The 12634-nt window shown below is 36.4% G+C and overlaps 1 protein-coding gene across 1 annotated transcript; it reads right to left on the reverse strand.

Moving 5' to 3' along the window:
- Positions 1-2880: 2880 nt before the first annotated feature.
- On the reverse strand, positions 2881-10203 carry LOC134570920 (galanin receptor type 1-like). The gene is made up of 2 exons (XM_063428930.1): positions 9763-10203; positions 2881-4495 (listed from the first exon to the last, which is right to left on the reverse strand). Exon 2 carries the CDS (start codon positions 4351-4353, stop codon positions 3049-3051), a length of 1305 nt encoding a protein of 434 aa, XP_063285000.1. The 5' UTR covers positions 4354-4495; positions 9763-10203; the 3' UTR covers positions 2881-3048.
- Between the last annotated feature and the right edge of the window lie 2431 nt (positions 10204-12634).

Below are 12634 nucleotides of genomic sequence, written 5' to 3' on the forward strand. Positions count from 1 at the left end.
AGTTTAGGAGAAAAACCTATTTAAAAAAATTTTTGGTCCCACCCATCAATTTTTTGTCGAAAGACTCTATGCTGAAAATTTGACAGAGACAGCAGAAGAACTTCCCATTGGAACGGCATTACTTGTGGTCATGGAGGACATATGCCCTGCTTGGGAAAGCATCTGTAAGCAGGGAAAATCAGTGATTACCGCAAGAGGTGCTGGGGGGCCAGAGGTGGGTGTTACAGACGTCCGTAAGAAAATTGTTTCAGGGGAACGAAAGGTCAGGTAAATGACTGACAGAATCCATTTAAATCTGTTGAGTGGATTTGTCCACCCACTATGAGATATCATTACTTCTGTAGGTTCTGAAAATGCAATACACACGTTTGCATCTCACCTTGACACATAATTGAACTAACTCGTGATATTACAGTATGCGAAAAAAATATACTATATATTTTTAAATTATTTATTTTCATTTTTTTTTGTTTCCCTGTAAACTCAAATAGCAAGCAGTATAGTTGTATAGCAGACAGTGAACATTATGCAGAAAGATAAGTCCTGCGCTCACTCCCATCACTGGGTGGCTGCAATGACTACAGTACACATCAGCCCCAATATCTAGTAAAAACCAAAGGAAAAAAAGTTACCTGCGCTCTCTCCTTAATCCCTATGTATTTTTTAAACAAATGGAGGTCCTCTCATGGCCATTGGAGGTAACTAAAAAACCTCCATTTGTTTAAAAATTCATAGGGATTAAGGAGAGAGCGCAGGTAACTTTTTTTTCTTTGGTTTGGACAGTGAACATTGCTTTAATTGTTTTAATGTAATATCCCTGATTGGGGAAAAATGCTCACAATATGTGATATATTAAAAAAAATTCAGTTTTATATGAGTAAGCTATTTCCTTCCATTGCGATTGTCCAATTTATATTAGAATAGTGATTTTGAAAGTCTTCACATCTTAAAAAGATCTGTGTGTTGGCTGGTAACATTATGTCAACCAGAATAGTTAAACAGAACGATGCACATCAAAAGTTTAGGTTGAAATTTAAAGGGGTACTGTCATGTATCTGGAATTTATACCATTGAGTAGAACATTGAAAATTACCTATAACTTATGTCGAGTATTTGTCATGCTGTCCAGATTTCTTTTATATTTAGAAAACTGCAACATAACAGAGTTCACACAAGGCAAAGCCAGGGAGAACATTATAGAAGCATTTTTTCATTTCTCCTCTTCATTTTATGCTTTCTTTATGCTGACTGCCAGGTGCAAATGAAAAAAGGATATTCAGGATCCTAATTTGGATATAGCTAACCACTTAAGATTCAATGTCACGATTGAATAATAGATGCAATTTTACAAATACTCATTATAAAGTGGAATCTTGGATTTCCCAAATGTTACTCAGGGACTGATACACTTACATTTGGTATGGTCGACTATTTGCAAAGGTTTCATGTGTAACAAAGAGCAGAGAGAAAGTCACAAGATTAGGTTCAGCAGAGCCAGAACAGTGGTAAAAGTTAAACTTCAAACACCTAAAGCACTTCAGTTTGCTGAAGTGCTTTATGTGTGTAGAGTGCCCTTTTTTAATTTTCCTAAAAGTGCAGATTTCAGTGGAAATGGCACTTTTAAAAATTAACCTGATTACACCCCCGTAGCTGTCAATCAGACAACCACTCCTGATACTTCCTGGTTGGTCACCGCAGTGGAGCTAAACTCAAAGGGCAGCAATTGCTCAGAGCACCTGCTTTGCAAAGGTCTCTCATTGAGCTGCATTGGGAAGTCAGTGATTGGACAGCCACAGAATGGGGTTAAAAGGGGAGGGTTTGCAAAGGCAACAGACAATATAATGCAGCTTTTTCAAGCTGTGTTTAGATATACAGTATCCCCCATTGAGAAAATACTTAATTGCATGCATGTATGTTTACATTTGGGCGATATCTACTTAACAGGAGTGTCCCTTTAACCCATAACATTAACAAAGCTAGAATTGAAAAATGAAAGAACAAAGTATGTCTGTTCATGAAGATAAATTTAATGAGGCAAAAATTGCAAATATAACAGATTGACTTTGAGAAATCACAATGTTCTATGTTGTACTTTTGTCTTTTGATGGCACAAAAGTTGATAAATGCTTATACACCCAGTTTGAAATACAACCATCCGGGTTACTTCCAAAAGGTTCTACAGCATCACTTGCCATGCGAAAGGATAAATGTAAGATAATACACATCTCACAGCTCAGTGGCAATACAAATATCTGGAATAGCCTTCCAGTGGAAGCATTAAAAAGGTTCCAGATTCCATAAATTGTGCTTAAAGGAACAGAGAGATGTAATATTGCTTGCCCGGTGGCTAGCGAAGAGTTGAGCCATACCCAAAATGCACAAGGTTAGATGTATTTGCAAAGGTGAGACTATTACTTATCATTTAGTTACCAATGCAAAGGAATAATGATTTTCCATGGTTTAAGGTTTTAATACCCCTTTATGGTTATCGTTGAGAACCAATAAGTGTGAATTTTATTATGGGAACACTAGACAGGCCAATCAATTGTTATCCGTAGTCATGATCTATACTTGTACATTTAATATCACGAATGTCTACTATATCGTACATGTATTTAACCCCTTAAGGACCAAACTTCTGGAATAAAATGGAATCATGACGTGTCACACACGTCATGTGTCCTTAAGGGGTTAATGTCTCCATGTATGTTCTGCTGTGTGCTGACATACATTCTTTAGTAGATAATTACATATATATATATTTGTTTAAGTGAACATTTTTGATTAAAATATACATGTGTGCTTTTTCATCACATTCCATAAACAATGTCGAAAAATAACAATGCATTTCCTTTCATACAGTTGAGGCAGATAAGAAATACAATATTCAAAGCATTTGTTAAACGAGCCAAATAATGTCACTGTTTAGTTCATAAATCTATAATCCAATTTATTCATTCATTGGTTGCATTTGTTTCACAGTTTACGAGTACCAACTAGATTGAATGTTCTATATTCACAGGGTGTCAGGTTTAATGAGAATATATTTCATGATGAGAGATGGCTCGCTGGGTCTGTGGTTGAAAACACTCTTGTTGTGGAATAGCAGTTTTCACATTTGTCCTCCATTGCCAAAGGGAAGTTTTTTTTTTTGGATCCTTTCATTGAATGCATCGAGTTCTTGTAGGAAAGAAGTTTTGGGATTGAGTGTGGAGAACTGTCCGAGAACGAGAAACTAAACATGGAAACCATTCTATTTTGATACATGGTCTTCATGTGTTTGGCTGACCTGTAGAGATCACCAACAAAGCAATAACATATTGGATTGAGACTGGAGTTGGTGAGACCAAGCCATTGAGCGAAGGGTCTCAACTGGAGAATCCATGGTGATGGAGCAACATCTTGAGAAGATTGAGGGATGTTAAAATCAATCCAAATATCCAACATGTACACAGGAAGCCAGGAAACAGCAAACAGGGAAACCAAAGCCACCACCATTTTTGCAATCTTCTTTCTAATTTTCAGTCTGGACACTGGCAAACTCTGGTTTCTGAAGTCACACTCTTTAAAATTATTCCCAGAACTCCATAACTTGCGTATGGTCAAGAAGCAGATGACCATGTTGAAGAGAACTGGCAGACAATACAGAGAGCAGAACAGGAGGAAGTTATAGGCTTGCTTAAAAATCACATGAGGCCACACCTCTCTACAGATAGGGGATACTAATGGCAGACCAGGAACAATCTCAATCTCATCTCTTTTATTCATAAATATCAGAGGCATGCAGATGCTAGAAGAAAATACCCACACCACAACAATGGTGCACAATATTTTCTTCTGGGTGAAAAAAGACCTAGCATTTAGTGGGTTGTGTACGCTGTAGTAGCGGTTCACGCTTATGACCGTAAGGCTGAGTACGCTTGCGGAAACAGAAACAGCTTGGATATAAGGCACTGCTCTGCAAAGAAAATCCCCGTACACCCAAGCTTTGTAGATTAAATTCCCCACTGTTATGGGCATACAGACACAAACCACCATAAGGTCACATATGGCCAGATTGATAAGTAAACTTCGGGTGGCGCTTAAACTAGACGTCTTACCGGTCCGCTTTCCAGTCAGTACTTTTATAGACATTATGTTGCCAATTATTCCCACCACAAACGATAGAATATACATGGCAGTCAGGCTTATTGTAATAGGTTCTTTGACAAACAGAAAGAGTAGTTTTTCAAGTTCTTCAACATTCAGCTTCTGGCTGTCATTTTCGTATACATGTGTGGAGAGATTGCTCTTCGAGTTGATGAGTTCTGGAAGGGAATAGTTAGTGTCAGGAATCTGAGCTGAGGAATTCATAGCTTCCTTAAGGCGGTGGGCAGAATGATGATAATTTTAGTTCCAGATTTAATTGGGAGATCTTGGCATTGCCTTTTGCAAATTTTCTCTGTTCAGTCGCTGTGTGTTTTGTTTGCATGTTGCAAGTGAGAAGCGGACAATTCTGGAAGAGAAAATGCAATAAATACAGATTAGATGATTAGATTTTTGCCCTTACAATAATGAAAACAATTATTTATATATATATTGGTTCTTGTAGGTGCAAAGGGATTCCAGTATAAACCAGACTACATGATTTTGATTTGTTTTTTTATCATAGATTTTGAAACATCATAATTGACGTGGTGATATGTGATATTTCCTCTCGGTATTCCAGCTATTCAATAGGACATTTTCCAATAACGATCTGCTAAAAAGTGATGCTAATATTAAGATTATTAAAAATTACGAACATATGGATATTCTCCATGTAACAATATTTCCTGGCAGTTTTGCGTTGAACTGCTGTCATGAATATGCATGATAATAAACTCAGGAATGTGAGCATTGATATGGAAATTATTGGTGTGACAAAGTTGGACGTGGCGATTGAGACGTAGACTGTGAATAGAGACGAGAACCAATTAGCCCATCTGGTTTGCTCATTTTCAAACCAGCTATTAAACGTATACTCTACAGCTTTAGCCAATCACGTCTTAAAGGGAAACTCAAAGAAACGATTAGCAATATTCCTTCTGGAGGTCGTGGTGTAAGGAGATCGTACTCTACCCTTTCTCTCTGTGCATAACTTTTTCTAAGTTCGGTGGATTGCAAAATCCCCTCTATAAAAATGTTATATGCCTCCATACCCCTAGATGTATTACGTATTCTATATTCCTATTTATATTCCTATTAGGTATGGATGTCTAATGGGTTAAAAAGAACAGATGATTACTTGCTTCTCTGTATCATGAGAAGTATGGAGTGTGGTTATATAATGAGAGAATTGATGGTCACGGGTTTTGATATGTGTCCTTACACAGCCAGAGTTTTAGATAAAAAGTTGTGATGTTATTATAGTCATGTCTGTAATGGAACAGTACACAAAGGACCACTCTCTGTTCCCCTGCCAATGGGAGGGTAGTGTGCTTGCACAGCAAATCACTACGTTGCACCAATTAAATGCTCTTCAGAAGCAGAATTTCATTGAGAAGTGAGTCTGATTTGATTCACACAGAGAAAGCACCTCTAGTGTATGTCTGGAAGACACCACTAGAGGTGTGTTTAAACCTGCAGTAGAAAAATTGAAGTTTTACATTGCAGGGTAAACATTATTGGACCACTGCACCCAAACCACTCTATTAAAAATGAAATGGTGTGAGTGCCTTTAGTGTCTTTATAAAATTAAAGAATGGATTGTAAAAATACTTGTAAATGTAATTGGGGTCCATGTCAAAAAAGGTTAAGAATCGCTACTCTATATAATGCATCACAAACATGGAGTGCCCCTTTACATCCATCACTGGGTTGAAACTCCCAAACATGTTCCCTATGCAGTTATTCAACCCATCTGCTACAGTGGTGGTGCCGTGTTTTCAAAACAGGCAAACATTTTTAAATATCTTCTCATTATGAAATAAAATGTTCAGAAAACAAACACAAAAAACTGTACATTATTTTTTATACTTTACTCTTTACTCTTTTTTATACTTTCCCTAAATTTGTTCTCTGCCACCGTCCCCGAAACTCCAGAATAAAATTACTGATGCCTCCCTACAAGCTATAAAATGATGTGTGTGATTCTTTTTAACCCAGGAATACAGTAGATCATTGATTACTTGCCAGCCATGGGGAACCAAGGCCAGTGAGTAATCCGTTTCAATGGATTATTGATCAATCTCTCTCCTGCAACAATAATAAATTAGTTTTAGTTAATGGTGTTTTCACTAAATATTGAGTTGCGGGGATTTGACAATTGACTTGGAAATTTTACACCCAAATAGCTCAACTTGGTAAATTGTCTTACTCAAGAGATTTGGGAATTTTGTTTCCCAACTTGGCAATTTTTGTTTATACTTTGCCACCTGGCTGTCAACTCACTTTTACTTACTATTTTAATGAACACTGTAAGCATCATAACTACAACAGGTTTTGTAGTAGTTATGGTGCAAGGAGTCTTCGGATACCATCCCATTTTTGCCAAACTATTTTTGTGTCTTTGACAAAAACCTGTGCTCTCCCAGCACCCGAAACCTACCCCTGCTGCTCAGATAATACAGATATTTGGGAATTTTCCACCCTAAGCCTTCTGACATTGGATGGCATTGACACATCCCAAATGCTGGGCTTACTTGTCCCAAGAGCTTGCGGTCTGTATAAAAAAAAAAGCAAAAATTATTCTTCTGCGTTAACTGAGAGAAATCTCAATGTATCTTTCCTGGTAAAATATTTTATAAATAAATAAATAAACTAAGGATTTAGTCTGGGCTTTGGAGAGACTTTTTTTTCTGTCAAAGTGAGTGAAAATGTTTTGACAGACAGACAGCACACACAGAATTCTTGCACCATCACCACTTTAATAAACTGTAGTGGTTATATTTCATCAAGTGATAATTTGAATCAAGACATCTTAGCTCATTTATCCTCTATGCGAATGTTAGGATTTTATATTAACAAGCGGGGCTCCTTAAAGAAGACTGTATCTGTTAAAGTGCATCATCGTGCAAAAAATGACGTGGTACTACATTAAAGAAACAGTACAGTGCTAGGAATACAAATGAGTACTTAAATCCAGAAATGAGCTCAGCTGCAGGGTGCTATTGATTAACATGTAATGCTATTTTTTTTTTTTTTTACAAAAGTTGCTTGGTCGTTAAAGGGGATTAAAGAGACAGAGGCAAGCTTCAGGTGAGTAAATATTTTAATTTATACATTTGCTAGTGGTTTCATCAGCACAATCTATAGATCAAATTTGTATAACCAACCGAAGAACGCCTTGTGGTCTGTACTTTTTGTGCTAGGTGGGTCCATTTTAATTTAAATGGGTCCATTTTGCTTTAAATAAACATTTTACTGGAACATTTTTTTTTTTACAACATTCTCGTATTCTTCAGGGCTACTGATCTCTTCCAGTGTATACTGTCATTTTAGGATGTCCCAGTCTAGGTTAGGTTATGTACCCCAGAAAACCACCCTGTGCTAAAGCACTGACAACATGCCATCTTTACAAACTTAACAAAGCAAATGGTCCCGGATAGTGGACGGGAAAAATGTTCTTATTAAAACGGTAGGATTGTAGACGTTCGGATAATGTTATCTTTCCTTTTCTTTGAATGTCAACTAAATGCAATCACAACCCTGAAACAAATCGCATGGAGAGAAAAGGAGTCACATGCACTTTAAGTCAAATAGAAAAGTGCTTAATGTGAACCAATTAGCATATATATTCTTTAGAGTCACAAGGTGCATATTTAGCATTTTGACCTCGAATTGCTCCAAAAATGTTATTCGCTAATGCGAATGGCGGACTCCAAATATTAGAGTTCCAACTGTGGAAGGGATGTACACTGGAATGCGTACCTCTGCAATAATAATGGACTTTTTTTTTACTATCTCAAATTGTCATGTGGTTACAGTCATTTTCCCCATTATTTTTTATTCATTCTCTATATTCATTCTCTATATACCGTTCAATGCGCTCAGTGCCATGGTAAAAAAAATAACGCCTTGAAGGTGAAAACTAGCAACCTAAAGAACTAAAATGTTAACTCTTTTTTTTTATTATTATTTAACTTTTTTTTTTTAAATGATTTTTCTAGACTAGAGGGCATTCACAAGTGGTTTGAGTCACCTTCAATTTGAAGCAGCTGATATGATAGTCAGAATAATGCCGTGCATACTTGAAATATTAACCTCTTCTTTGTCGAAAGGCAAATTAATCACAGCGCATCATAACAAGAGAGTAATGACATTGACAAATTACCAAAGCTAGAATTTTTTTGTACTTCCTATGTCACAAGATGCCTTTGGGCATATTTTGTTTGCTGTGACTAATACATAATTTAGTGTACGTGTGATTTATATAAACACTATCAGAGTGCATCATTGCACCAACGCAAATGGCTCGAAACAAATCACCAAACATCAATATAGAAAATTGCTTTATTCTATCACTAACTCTTGTAAGCTGTTGCCTTGGATCCATGTTAGTAAAAACAGAAGCAAAAACAAACAAACAAACAAATATCGACAACAAAATAAAACTAGCACTAACACTTTAACAGAAAAAAACAAATCAATAAAAAAAAAATATATTTTAAGTGTTATATGGGGTAAAAAAAACAGATATAACTGACAAATATAAAATGTTTAAAGAAAAACAAAGACAACCCTCTCAAACAAACAGAAACAAGATTTAACTTTTTTTTTAAAAAAAAAAATATTTATTTTATGTTCTGGTCACAACCTGAATTTAAGAACATATTTTAATATTGAAACCTCCAGCAATTTCACTGAATAGTATATTTAACCCTTTGTGCCAGACACATGAGAAAATTAAAGGGTTAAGAGTTTGGTTTTCTGTGTTGATGTCACATTTTCCATTACATGATGAAGTGTCAGAGAGTCTCTCTAAACACAGTCTCAGAATCATAACATGGCAACGCTCAGCCTCTGATGGTGTCTTTATCAGAGTTTGGAAGAATCCCACGTATCTAGACTCTAATACCTGCTGTTTGAAGCGTGCTCAGTACAAATTATATTTTACAGCCCTGCAGTGATCACAATCATTTCATATCAGCTTTTTAGATATATTACATGTATTCTGTTTCTAATAATGTATACACACATACATTACCCCTATATATATCTATGCAGGTGTCCAATTCATTCATCCTTCATAAAACCTACTTTTTTATCTTTATTCTAACTTAAAAAAGGCTGCTTTTCGTTGGTGCACATTTATTGTTATGTAATAACACAGGCTCACATATATGTCTTGCATTGAGCCTGTAGCTATGTCTCCCAGTGTTAAATGATAACTCCTTAGTAGCTTTAATGATTCTGTCTGCATAGTGATACTTCTGTTTAACCCCTTAAGAACCAAACTTCTGGAACAAAAGGGAATCATGACATGTCACACATGTCGTGTGTCCTTAAGGGATTAATGGTTACACACTCACTGCTAATCCCAGGTCTGCAGCAAGTGAAGGCAAATATTAAACAGCCAAGGGATGCTGGTGTGTGGTGCTGAAAGGACAGCTCCCATAAACTGCATCTTTCTAAACATCTAACCACAAACAATGTCCCTATCAATCTCTAGAATGGGGACTGTGCAAAACTAGTGCATCATGGGAGTTGTAGTCCTATAAGAGGTGGGGATCTAGCTGTTTGCCATCCTGTAGCTAAAACAAGGTAATATGTAAAAGCAAAAAAAAAGGAAATGAAACTCACCTGGAACAATGTAGGTGCAACAATGTTGGTAGAATGAGAAGTGGACCCAGAGTGATGCTTTCAGAGACAGGTCACATCACTGGTGCAGTCCTGATTGAGGCACAAGACTAGTTCCAGCAAATGTGGTACCAAGCACTCAGTCAAATGTGGATACAATTGCACTCTGCTCTTTTCAAGCCAGATCAGGTAGCAGCCTTTAGCAATGCAGTCTGTCCTGCTTTGTGGATGAAAATCTAGGATAGAATCTTCAGTCTTGCTGGATGTTCTGTGTTTTGTTTTGTTTTTTATTACATGGTTGTTTAATTGATGATTGTTAATTCATATGTTCTTTCCAGGGGAAAACTCATAACGCCTCCTATCAGATAGCAAGAGTTCTATTGCAGTTCTTCATAGCAAGAGGGAGCTGTTTTCATGTTTGAAAATCCAGTTTCAGGCTGACTGGTGAAGATACTGCAGAAATGAAATGTTTGGGACTAATACATCCTCTGTCCTGGGTAGCCATGTGAGCTGTAACTCCTCCCCAGCTGGCTGGTCCAGCCATGCTCAGTCATGGATTTTCTGGCAAACACTTTGCTTTTTTAATTTAATTATTTATGTATGACGGGTGGAAGGTTGCGGCCAAACTAAAACAGAAACAAAATTTAAAAAAAACACCAAACAAGCAAACAAACAAAACAACACATTAATAGTACATACAATATTATATATTAAGGAAGAAGAATGTGTGTTATTCATGTCTTGTTTAAACACGTCCTGGGCTGTAGGTTGCATTATGTCTTTAAAAAAATAATAATAATAACCACAAGAATCTCTCCACCATGAGTTAAATATTAAACTAATGTGAGAATTGATGTGAATTTACAAATTAAGGTCAAAATAGATTAAATTGAAAAACTATAAATCAGGTATACTTCCAGTTCAGCTTATTTGGTCTTTAAAACTTTAAATTCCCTTTGCATTCCGGATAACACTAACTTTAGAAAATAACCCTGTTAGTATATGTTTGTGAGTGTAAGTGTTTGTGTGTGTGTGGTAGGGAATCAACATGAACACATTATGGATTAAATGAAAAAACAAAATATTGCATACATTGTTCCACCATACACACCACACTTCAATATTCACTGTCATGATATAAGTAATCTTCTAGACCTTTATCGTTCCACTCTACATATAAAAATAGAACATATAGAGAATAGGTTTTATATTTATAGTACTCTATTACAAAGATAAAATCCTTCTAGTGCTTAAAGGAACACTATAGTGACAGGAATACAAAGATGTATTCCTGTCACTAAAGCTGTAATAACATTATTTAGGCCCTGGCCCCCCCTGTAACTAAAGTAAAAGGCGCTTTATTCCAGCACCACACTGGTCCGTCGTGGTTGGCCACACCCCCATTCTGCCTCCTTGGCTGAGATCATCAAAATTGACACTCTCAGCCTATCCAATGCTTTCTCACAGGAAAAGTCCTCATCTCTATGAGAAACAGGTGCTGAACGTCAGTGCTGCACATTGACACAGGAAGCACCTCTAGTGGTCGCCTGAGTGACTGCCACTGGAGGTGTTACTAGGAAGTAAGTAATTGTCTCTGAAAATGCTGTGTTTACATTAAAATGCCTGCAGGGACTGAATATAGGCATCTAAACCACTGCATTAAGCTATAGTTGTTCTTGTGACTATAATGACCCTTTAATATCTGTGCAATCCACCTTTATGACTTAGAGTCGTTTTTCCTCTGGTGAAGTATACATATTCAGGACTGGTGAGTCTGTTGTAACATTACTCTAATGTGCCAAGGTGTATTTTCACATGCTGGCATTGCCCATGATTACAGCCCTGTGCGATTTGAATACAAGGTGAGGGAATTTGCAGTGCATTCATCTTTTTTTCTGAATTCTAACTGCATGTGAAACCGACAACGAAAAGCAAGTGAAATGCAACATTGATGGGAAAAAAACAAAACATTTAGGAAAATTTATATTTCAATTAATTTTTTACTTTTTTACGACTTAAAAAAAACACAAAAAAAATTTCATATACAATAGCTCGTGAAATTATATTTTTGCTCCTTCAAACAGCAAGGATATATTACAATTCAGTGCCAGTACCCAATTGATAGATTTTCATGACTTTCGACTAGAATTCAAGAGACAGTTTTCAAAGAGATTACAATCTGTGTTTTTAGATAATCTCATTTATTTCTTTAGTAATGTGCACTGAAAAATTGGTGAAGATACTTTCTCTTCTTCCAGTAATCCACCCCACTTACAGCCCCATCTTGCTGCTCCGTGGGTCGGATTTAACAGCTAGCTAACCATTTTCTGAACAGGACTGACTGTTAGAAGCAATTTACCTTTTTCTGCACTTATTTCTACAATTTTCTATTTTCAGTTGTCATTTTTTTACTTGTTGTGAAATATAACTGCCTAAATCTGAGACCAAGACCCAAACAGATTGTCTATCTATTGAGCTGCTCTCAGATGTGATCCCAGAAGTTACAATTCCTAAGTGAGCTGCCTACAGTTTTTGGCAGAGCTCTGATTTGGGCAATTATACTTCAACACAAGTAATTCGCTTACACAAACATTGAAATAAATTGTAACAATATAAATGAAAGGTTCATCACTCCATTAAAGGAACACCATAATCACCACAATTACTTTTGTTTAATGAAGCAGTTTTTGTGTATAGATCATGCCTTTGAAGTCTCACTGCTCACTTCACTGCCGTTTAGGAGTTACATAACTTTAGTTTTATGTTTATGCAGCCCTAACCACAATTCTCCTGACTGTGACTCACACAGCATGCATGAAAACAAAAAATTCAATCATATTTATCTCCTGCACTGAAAATTGAACTTTAAGTACAT

Source organism: Pelobates fuscus, chromosome 8 (genome assembly GCF_036172605.1).
Source record: "Pelobates fuscus isolate aPelFus1 chromosome 8, aPelFus1.pri, whole genome shotgun sequence".
NCBI lineage: Eukaryota > Metazoa > Chordata > Amphibia > Anura > Pelobatidae > Pelobates > Pelobates fuscus.

Excerpts from the sequence above, each read along its gene's own strand:
- LOC134570920 (XM_063428930.1), bottom strand. The coding sequence starts at position 4,353 with ATGAATTCCTCAGCTCAGATTCCTGACACTAACTATTCCCTTCCAGAA.